General features: G+C 41.9%; 1 protein-coding gene across 1 annotated transcript; it reads left to right on the forward strand.

The window, feature by feature from the left end:
• LOC138340418 (uncharacterized) lies at nt 1–10,051 on the forward strand. Its single transcript, XM_069292142.1, has 6 exons — nt 1–178; nt 236–379; nt 497–771; nt 2,981–3,079; nt 4,376–4,588; nt 9,842–10,051. Exons 1-6 carry the CDS (start codon nt 1–3, stop codon nt 10,049–10,051), a joined length of 1,119 nt encoding a protein of 372 aa, XP_069148243.1.
• Nucleotides 10,052–11,136: the final 1,085 nt, after the last annotated feature.

Below are 11,136 nucleotides of genomic sequence, written 5' to 3' on the forward strand. Positions count from 1 at the left end.
ATGAATTATGGTCACAGGCTTGCTCGTTTAAACGTTCGCCTTATGAGCATATCAGATAGTGGTATAGCAGTTCAGAATGGAGCAGAATATTCTTTGGTAGTGAAGGTTAAGGAAAATAAGACAGTGATCCAATTTTGCTTGAACTTGAGAATGCAGTCAACAATCAGAAAGAGTGGAGGTTTTCTCCCAAGGGGGAATGGTGTACTGTCCTACTAGGGTAGATTGTGTGTTCCAGATATGGCTGAGTTGAGAAAGCATATCCTTGCAAAAGCCCATAACTCCAGATATTCTATTCACCTAGGTGCCACTAAGATGTACTGCGATCTGCGGGAACTCTATTGGTGGAATGGCATAAAGAGGGACATAGCGGATTTTGTGAGTAAGTGCCCCAATTGCCAGCAAGTTAAGGTAGGACATCATAAACCAGGAGGTATGACTCAAGAGATCGATATTCCTACTTGAAAGTGGGATGTGATCAATATGGATTTCATCACAGGGTTATCTCATACACGCAAACAACATGACTCAATTGGGGTGATAGTTGATAGGGTGACTAAGTATTCTCGCTTTTTAGCGGTCAAGATTATAGATTCGATAGAGGATTATGCCAAGCATTACATTAATGAAATTGTGAGGTTGCAGGGGATTCCTTTGTCTATTATCTCAGATAGAAGTCCTCAGTTTACCTCTCATTTCTGGAAGTCATTTCAGAAAAGTCTTGGTACTCAAATTAGCCTTAGCACAACATTTCATCCACAAACGGATGGACAGGTAGAACGTACCATTCAGACCCTAGAGGATATGTTGAGAGATTGTGTGATCAATTTAAAGGGTAGTTGTGTAACGACCTGTTTAGTCGTTTTGAATAGCAGATTTTATTTCTGGAAAAACAGGCTGAGGCGACGGACCCCACGACGGACCGTCATGGGCACGAAGGACCGTCGCAGGGTCTCGTTTCAAAACACTTAGAAAATCTGAAATTGGGTACTAAAAATCAACTCTCTGAACTTCGTAACGAAATGGCAGGATGGACCGTCACATGTGTGATGGACCGTCACAGAGTCTTCAGTGGAAATCCAGTCTGTGAACCTTGCGACGACCTGCAGGACGGACCGTCGCAGGAACGACGGGCCGTCACAGGTTGCGTAATCCCAGCCTGGGTCGGATCTCTTTACACGTTTTAAGGGACGTTTTGGACTATTCTTACTTTAATTATAAAGTTAGAGGGTTAAGGTTAATAAGTCCAATTACTTGGGGGTTAAAAGAGGTAACCTTAAGTTAATTAGGGGGTTATTATTGCCATCTTTTATTCTTAATTATATACTAATTAGGGTAAAAGAAAGAGGGCTTGAATAAAGAAAAATAGAAAGAACAAAGAGAAGGAAAGAGAAACGAACGAGAAAGAGGAGAAACGAGAAGAAGAACAAAGCTTTGGGAACTTGCTTGCTTGATTTCTAATCTTCGGTGGAGGTAGGTTATGGTTTCTCTTACGATATTCGTAGTAAACTTTTAATTGCGAATGATATGTATTGATAATATTGTAAACCCTGCTATGTGCTTAATTGTATGCTTGCATGAATGTAATTATATAATTGTGATTATAAAAGCATGATGAAGTTATTGAATCCCAAATCTTGCAAAACCCTAATCTCTCTGTTAATAATGAGGCCTTGGTATAAAAGAAGGCGTGATGAACTAAAATAATGAGATTGATGATGCCTTGGTAAGAAAGAAGGCTTGATGAATTGATAGAAGGAGATTAGGGGATCGGGTATCACGAACCGACACGTAGATTTAGGGGATCGGGTGTCACGAACCGACACGTAGATTTAGGGGATCGGGTGTCACGAACCGACACATAGATTTAGGGGATCGGGTGTCACGAATCGACACGTAGATTTAGGGGATCGGATGTCACGAACCGACACGTAGATTTAGGGGATCGGGTGTCATGAACCGACACGTAGATTTAGGGTATCGGGTGTCACGAACTGACACGTAGATTTAGGGGAGCGGAGTGTCACGTACCGACACAAGAGGATTAATGAATATGAGGGAGCGGAGTGTCACGTACCGACACAAGAGAAATAAAGATAATGAATCTTGAAAGATGGTAATATACTCAATCTAATGAACATAATTCCCAAATGAGTATGGTATTGAGGCTTGAGTCCTCATGTGTGAACTTGACGGTCATTGTTAATGATATAGTACTTGTTGTTGCTACATGTTGAGTATCATAGTGGATTTTATGATATTACTTGGTATATATTGATTTCTATTTTGAGTTGGCCGATGATATCTACTCAGTACCCGTGTTTTGTACTGACCCCTACTTTTATGTTTTCTTCTTGTTTATTTGTGGAGTGCAGCAAACGTGCCGTTATCTTCGACTCAACAGTAACTCAAGACAGTCTTCATTACTCCGGATATCAGGGTGAGCTAATTCTTCTAGTTTGGACTGGATCTTCCTCTTCATGTCTTGATGCCTTGAAGTTCCGGCATGGACTAGCTTTTATGTATTTTTATCTTCTTAGAAACTCTTAGATTTAGTAATTTGATCATAGATGTTCTTGTGATGATGACTTCCAGATTTTGGAAAATAATAGTTATTGAATTAGTTTTTATTAATGAGTTTAAGTCTTCCGCATTATTTTATGATGATATTACATTGAAATGTTAAGGTTTAGATTGGTTGGTTCGCTCACATAGGAGGGTAAGTGTGGGTACCAGTCGCGCCTCAGTTTTGGGTCGTGACAAACTTGGTATCAGAGCATTAGGTTCGTTGGTCTCATCACACAAGAACGAGTCTAGTAGAGTCTTAAGGAACGGTAGGGGGACGCCTTTACTTTTCTTTAAGAGGCTATAAGACTTTAGGAAAATACCATTCTTTTTTTCTTTCTTTCGTGCTATTACTTGGGTCCAATTGGTATCTAGGTGATACAAATTGGTATCTGACCATCTTCACTCTATTTCGCAGATGGTTAGAACTAGAGCAACGACTACGCAACCACCAACACCAGCAAGGCAGGATATAACTGAGCCAGCCACTGGGGTTGTGGCTCGAGGAAGAGCAACGGCAAGAGGCCGTGGTAGAGGTCGTGGGAGGACGTCCTCTAGAGGAAGAGGACAAGCACCTAGCCCATATGATGCTAGGGCGGTGAATCCTCCACCGACTGAGGAAGTAGTAAGAGAGGGTGAGGAAGGGGAGAATGAACAAGTGCAAAATGAGGAATTGCCACCCCAACCTACCCCAGAGATGATCAATCAGGTTCTCGCTTATCTTAGTGGGTTGTCTGATCAGGGTCAGGCACCTCCAGTGTTTTCTGCACCAACACCTCCGGTTTTAGAGGTACAACATGCAGCCACTATGGCTCCTCGTATGGATGCCTCATTGGACATAGGCACGTTTCCACGTCTGATTACTGGGCCTATAATGACAAATGATCAGCATGAACTTTTCAGTAAGTTCTTGAAATTGAAACCTCCAGTCTTCAAGGGTGCTGAATCTGAGGATGCTTACGATTTTCTGGTTGACTGTCATGAGCTACTACACAAGATGGATATAGTAGAACGGTTTGGTGTTGAGTTCGTGAGTTATCAGTTCCAAGGGAACGCAAAAATGTGGTGGCGGTCACATGTTGAGTGTCAACCAACGGAGGCACCACCTATGACTTGGGCCTCATTCTCTAGCTTGTTTATGGAGAAGTATATCCCCCGGACTTTGAGGGATAGGAAAAGGGATGAGTTCTTGAGCCTAGAGCAACGTAGGATGTCGATCAATGCATATGAGGCTAAGTTGCGTGCACTATCTATATATGCCACTCAACTTTGTTTTAGTCCACAAGAGCGGATTCGTCGTTTTGTGAAGGGGTTGAGGTCAGAATTGCGGATTTCAGCCTTACAGGTAGCGGCTACGGCAAAATCCTTCCAAGAAGTGGTAGATTTCGTGGTAGAGGTGGAAGGAGTGAAGCCAGATGAATTAACCATGGCATTGACATCAAAGAGGTTTCGAAAGGGAGGTGAGTTTAATGGTTCTTACTCTAGAGGACAGGGTTTCGGAGGTTACTCAGTTTGACCCATTCAGTCTTCACTACAGACTGTAGTTGGGGGTCCACCTCTGACCGGTCAACACTTCTCTGAGATACCTATGCTTGACTCCAGAGAGTGTTATGGATGTGGGGAGACTGGACATATTAGGAGGAATTGTCCAAAACAGAGTTATAGACCCCCAATGGCTAGAGGTAGAGGTGGTCATGGTAGAGGTTGTTATTCTGGAGGACGTGGTGGTCGAGGTAATGGTGGTCACCAAAACGGCCGAGGTGATGGGCAAAACGGAGCCACTACATCACAACATGGTAGGGGCAATGGACAGACAAATGACAGGGCACATTGTTACGCTTTCCCTGGGCGGCCTGAAGCGGAGGCATCTAATGCTGTTGTCACAGGTAATCTTCTGGTTTGTGATTGCATGGCTTCTGTATTGTTTGATCCTGGATCCACATTTTCTTATGTATCCTCCTCATGTGCTAATGGTCTAAATTTACATTGTGAATTACTTGATATGCCTATTCGTGTTCCTACTCCGGTGGGTGAGTCTGTGGTAGTTGAAAAGGTATATAGGTCTTGTTTGGTGAACTTTGTGGGGAGCAACACTTATGTAGATTTGGTTATCTTAGAAATGGATGATTTTGATGTAATTCTGGGTATGACTTGGCTTTCTCCGCAATTTGCGATCTTGGATTGTAATGCTAAAACGGTGGCGTTAGCCAAGCCTGGGATAGATCCGTTAGTGTGGAAGGGTGACTATACTTCCAATCCGGTGCGTATCATCTCCTTTCTTCGTGCTATGAAAATGGTTAGTAAAGGGTGTTTAGCTTTCTTGGCACATCTCAAGGATGACACTACCCAAGTACCTTCGATTGAGTCTGTTTCGGTGGTCCGTGAGTTTCTGGGATTGTTCCCTGCAGATCTTCCTGGTATGCCACCAGATAGGGATATTGACTTCTGTATTGATCTTGAACCGGGTACTCGCCCCATTTCTATACCCCCTTATAGAATGGCTCCCGCGGAGTTAAGAGAGTTAAAAGCCCAACTTCAAGAGTTGTCGAGCAAAGGCTTCATTCGACCAAGTGCATCTCCTTGGGGTGCTCCGGTTTTGTTTGTAAAGAAGAAGGATGGGAGTTTTCGGATGTGCATAGACTACCGGCAGTTGAACAAGGTAACCATAAAGAACAAGTATCCTCTTCCTCGCATTGATGACTTGTTCGATCAGTTACAAGGTGCTTGTGTCTTCTCTAAGATTGACTTGAGATCCGGTTATCATCAATTGAAAATACGGGCAACGGATGTGCCAAAGACTGCTTTTAGAACCAGGTATGGGCATTACGAATTTGTAGTGATGTCTTTTGGTCTTACGAATGCCCCCACTGCGTTCATGAGTTTGATGAACGGGATTTTTAAGCCATATTTAGATCTCTTTGTGATCGTATTCATTGACGATATACTGATATACTCTAAAAGTAAGGAGGAACATGAGGAGCATTTGAGAATGGTATTGGAAATGTTGAGGGAGAAAAAGCTTTATGCCAAGTTCTCTAAGTGTGAGTTTTGGCTAGATGCAGTGTCCTTCTTGTGGCACGTGGTTTCTAAGGATGGAGTGATGGTGGATCATTCTAAGATTGAGACAGTGAAGAATTGGGTAAGACCTACTAATGTGTCAGAAATAAGGAGCTTTGTTGGGTTAGCTAGCTACTACCGCCGATTTGTCAAGGGATTCTCTTCTATTGCCTCCCAACTGACGAACTTGACTAAGCAAAATGTTCCATTTGTATGGTCGGATGGGTGTGAGGAAAGCTTTCAGAAGCTCAAGACTCTGTTGACTACTGCACCAATTCTCACCTTGCCAGTGGAATGTAAGAATGTCATAGTCTATTGTGATGCATCCTATTCGGGTTTGGGTGCAGTACTAATGCAAGAGAAGAATGTGATTGCTTATGCTTCAAGACAATTAAAAGTGCATGAACGTAACTATCCAACTCATGATTTGGAATTGGCCGCGGTAGTGTTTGCATTAAAGCAATGGAGACACTATTTATATGGGGTTAAGTGTGAGGTCTATACGGATCATCGTAGCCTACACTATGCCTAAAGTGTTGCAAGGAGAGGCTAAATAAGCGACAATCGATGAGGAAGGTGTTTTGAGGATTAAGGGAAGGGTATGTGTACCCCGCGTCGATGATTTGATCAACACTATTCTGACAGAGGCTCATAGTTCAAGGTATTCGATACATCCGGGTGCAACCAAGATGTACCGTGACCTAACGCAACACTTTTGGTGGAGCAGAATGAAGCGTGATATTGTGGATTTTATTGCCAAATGTCCAAACTGTCAACAAGTGAAGTATGAACACCAAAGGCCCGGAGGAACACTTCAGAGAATGCCCATTCCTGAATGGAAGTGGGAAAGGATTGCAATGGATTTCGTGGTTGGTCTCCCAAAGACATTGGGAAAGTTTGATTCTATTTGGGTAATTGTTGATAGGTTAACTAAGTCTGCTCACTTTATTCCGGTCAAGGTGACTTACAATGTAGAGAAGTTAGCCAAACTTTACATCTCGGAAGTGGTGCGATTGCATGGGGTTCCACTCTCCATTATATCAGATAGAGGTACGCAGTTTACTTTTATGTTTTGGAAAACATTGCATGCGGAATTGGGTACAAGGTTGGACCTTAGTACTGCGTTCCATCCTCAGACCGATGGTCAGTCTGAGCGAATGATTCAAGTGTTGGAGGATATGCTTCGTTCATGTGTGATAGAATTTGGTGGTCAGTGGGATAGCTTCTTACCCTTAGCAGAGTCCTCCTACAACAATAGCTATCACTCAAGCAATGATATGGCCCCATTTGAGCCACTATACGGGAGAAGATGTAGGTCTCCCATTGGGTGGTTTGATGCATTTGAAGTTAGACCTTGGGGTATTGACCTTCTGAGGGAATCGTTAGATAAAGTGAAATCTATTCAATAAAAGCTTCTAGCGGCGCAAAGTAGACAGAAGGAGTATGCAGATCGGAAGGTTAGAGACTTGGAGTTTATGGAGGGTGAACAAGTCTTGTTGAAAGTTTCGCCAATGAAAGGGGTGATGCGGTTTGGTAAGCGAGGTAAACTTATCCCAAGGTATATTGGTCCATTTGAAGTACTTAAGCGATTAGGGGAGGTGGCTTATGAGTTAGCCTTGCCTCCAAGGCTGTCCGGAGTGCATCCGGTATTCCATGTGTCGATGTTGAAAAGATACCATGGGGATGGAAACTACATTATCCGTTGAGATTCAGTTTTGCTTGATGAGAACTTGTCTTATGAGGAGGAACCTGTTGCCATTCTAGATAGAGAAATTCGCCAGTTGAGATCAAGGGAGATTGCCTCCATCAAAGTTCAATGGAAGAATCGACCCGTTGAAGAAGCCACTTGGGAGAAGGAGGCAGAAATGCGAGAAAGATACCCACATCTGTTTACAGATTCAGGTACCCCTTTTCGCCCTTGTTTTCCTTCTTGTGATCGTTCGGGGACGAACTATGGGTAAATTGGTATCTATTGTAACAACCTGTTTAGTCATTTTGAACAGCAGATTTTATTTCTGAAAAAATAGGCTAAGGCGATGGACCCCACGACGGACCGTCGCAGGGTCTCGTTTCAAAACACTTAGAAAATCTGAAATTGGGTACTGAAAATCGACTCTCTAAACTTTGTAACGAAATGGCAGGACGGACCGTCACATGTGTGACGGACCGTCACAGAGTCTTCAGTGGAAATCCAGTCTCTGAACCTTGCGACGACCTGCAGGACGGACCGTCGCGGGAATGACGGGCCGTCACAGGTTGCGTAATCCCAGTCTGAGTCGGATCTCTTTACACGTTTTAAGAGACGTTTTGGACTATTCCTACTTTAATTATAAAGTTAGAGGGTTAAGGTTAATAAGTCCAATTACTTGGGGGTTAAAAGAGGTAACCTTAAGTTAATTAGGGGGTTATTATTGCCATCTTTTATTCTTAATTATATACTAATTAGGGTAAAAGAAAGAGGGCTTGAATAAAGAAAAATAGAAAGAACAAAGTGAAGGAAAGAGAAACGAACGAGAAAGAGGAGAAACAAGAAGAAGAACAAAGCTTTGGGAACTTGCTTGCTTGATTTCTAATCTTCGGTGGAGGTAGGTTATGGTTTCTCTTACGATATTCGTAGTAAACTCTTAATAGCGAATGATATGTATTGATAATATTGTAAACCCTGCTATGTGCTTAATTGTATGCTTGCATGAATGTAATTATATAATTGTGATTATATAAGCATGATGAAGTTATTGAATCCCAAATCTTGCAAAACCCTAATCTCTCTGTTAATAATGAGGCCTTGGTATAAAAGAAGGCGTGATGAACTAAAATAATGAGATTGATGATGCCTTGGTAAGAAAGAAGGTTTGATGAATTGATAGAAGGAGATTAGGAGATCGGGTGTCACGAACTGACACGTAGATTTAGGGGATCGGGTCTCACGAACCGACACGTAGATTTAGGGGATCGGGTCTCACGAACCAACACGTAGATTTAGGGGATTGGGTGTCACGAACTGACACGTAAATTTAGGGGAGCGGAGTGTCACGTACCGACATAAGAGGATTAATGAATATGAGGGAGCGGAGTGTCACGTACCGACACAAGAGAAATAAAGATAATGAATCTTGAAAGATGGTAATATACTCAATCTAATGAACATAATTCCCAAATGAGTATGGTATTGATAATTGAGTCCTCATGTGTGAACTTGACGGTCATTGTTAATGATATAGTACTTGTTGTTGCTACATGTTGAGTATGATAGTGGATTTTATGATATTACTTGGTATATATTGATTTCTATGTTGGCCGATGATATCTACTCAGTACCCGTGTTTTGTACTGACCCCTACTTTTATGTTTTTTTCTTGTTTATTTGTGGAGTGCAGCAAACGTGCTGTCATCTTCGACTCAACAGTAACTCTAGTCAGTCTTCATTACTCCGGATATCAGGGTGAGCTAATGCTTCTAGCTTGGAGTGGATCTTCCTCTTCATGTCTTGATGCCTTGAAGTTCCGGCATGGACTAGATTTTATGTATTTTTAGCTTCTTAGAAACTCTTAGATTTAGTAATTTGATCATAGATGTTCTTGTGATGATGACTTCCAGATTTTGGGAAATAATAGTTATTGAATTGGTTTTTATTAATGAGTTTAAGTCTTCCGCATTATTTTATGATGATATTACATTGAAATGTTAAGGTTTAGATTGGTTGGTTCGCTCACATAGGAGGGTAAGTGTGGGTGCCAGTCACGGCTCGGTTTTGGGTCGTGACAAGTTGGGATGATCACGTTCCTCTGATTGAGTTCACTTACAACAATATTTATGATTCCAGCATTTAGATGGCACATTATGAGGCTTTGTATGAGCGTAAATGTAGATCTCCCATTGGTATGTTTTAAGTAGGTGAAGAAACTTTAATAAGGCCAGATTCAGCCCTTTATGTTATGAAGAAAGTGCAACTCATTATAGATAAACTTAGAACAGCCAGAGTCGTTAGAAATATTATGCATATGTGAGAAGAAGGGAATTAGAGTTCCAAGTGGGTGATTGGGTTTTCCTGAAAGTGTCACCTATCACAGGGGTGATGAGATTTGGCAAGAAAAGGAATCTCAGTCCTAGATATGTAGGCCCCTACAAGATCATGAAAAGGATTGGCAAGGTGGCATATGAGTTAGAGTTGCTAGCAGAATTAGCAGTAGTGTATCCGGTCTTCCACATATCACTCTTGTAGAAGTGTGTGGGTGATCCAGCCTTTGTAGTGCCATTAGAGAGTGTAGCGGTGACAGATAATCTTTCTTACAAGGATGTACCAGTTGAGATTCTTGACCGTCATGTTAGAAGGTTGAGAAATAAAGAAGTCGCTTCAGCCATGTTTCGGGGGAGGAGTCAGTCAATAGAGGGAGATACTTGTGAAACAGAAGCAGCAACGAAAGCCAAGTAACCTCATCTCTTTCCTTCCGACTCCACTCCAGCTTGAGGTAATACTTCCTCTTCAGTTTTTTAGGCATTCATGCGTAAATTCAGTCTTAGACTAATGTTCCCTCAGTTTGTACTTGCATTTTTAGCGTATTTGCATGTTCTCGGAACTCAATTAAGTCAAAAAGTAAGTTCTTAGTGTTTAGTAGTAGGGTTGCAGCTCTCTCCCTATATTCCATCTATTTAATCTTCATTCGAGGATGAATGTTCCCAAAGGGGAGATAATGTAACACCCCTTATATAAAACAGATTAAAAACCAGTTTTTCAAAAAATCTACAGGTGCAACAGACGGTGGACATCGATAAACCGTAGCCTGACCCACGATCCGTCACTCACATCTGTCGATAGAGTCAGAAACCTATAAAATCTCAATCCAGAAAATTTGACTAAGTGTCGAACGAAGGACGGACTTATGGTCCGTACATCATACTACTGTCCGTAGTCTGAGTCCGCCGATCAACGCCCTTTTTACCACTCTCTGACAAGAGTCATGGTTGACCATCACGAACCGTCATTCAACCTACGGTCCGTAGGTATGACCATAGGTGCGAAATAGCAGACAGTTAGGGGGAAAAGGCAGATGGGTCAATTTCAGATGGTCATAACTCTTAGCACAAAATGAATTAGGTGTACCAATACCTACCAATAGATAGATAATTTAATTAGATTTCCATATCCACCAACCTTGTAAAAATCAGACCTCCGAGAATAATTTTATGCCTATTTTAGTAAAGGCCTGTCAGACCTGATCAACCTACAGACCAAACGGCGGAACGTATGCCCAGGTCGTCGTTTGGTCCGATAACAATTAATCCAGGAGTCTTTTGGTTTTTTTCCACTTTGTTTAAACCCTAATGTACATCATTTTGACACTAAATCATCATATTTTAGTCAGTTTAAGCATAGAAACATAACTAAAACTTACCCCGTGAAATAATTAATCAAAACTTAGAAAATTAGAAGCAAGAAAGGAGAAAAAGGTCAAGAACCCTACTTCAAGAATGCACCAAGGTTCCAGCAGTTCCAGCCTCTAAGTCTAAGTGTTTCTC

The sequence above is a fragment of the Solanum lycopersicum genome, chromosome 12 (assembly GCF_036512215.1).
Source record: "Solanum lycopersicum chromosome 12, SLM_r2.1".
Classification (NCBI taxonomy): domain Eukaryota; kingdom Viridiplantae; phylum Streptophyta; class Magnoliopsida; order Solanales; family Solanaceae; genus Solanum; species Solanum lycopersicum.

What these genes read in the sequence shown, in the direction of transcription:
- LOC138340418 (XM_069292142.1), top strand. Translation starts at nt 1, where the DNA reads ATGAATTATGGTCACAGGCTTGCTCGTTTAAACGTTCGCCTTATGAGC. An exon ending in ATCCACAAACGGATGGACAG is followed by an intron (nt 772 to 2,980) that starts GTAGAACGTACC and finishes TCTATTTCGCAG; the next exon opens with ATGGTTAGAACTAGAGCAAC. An exon ending in TGGCTCGAGGAAGAGCAACG is followed by an intron (nt 3,080 to 4,375) that starts GCAAGAGGCCGT and finishes GGCAATGGACAG; the next exon opens with ACAAATGACAGGGCACATTG.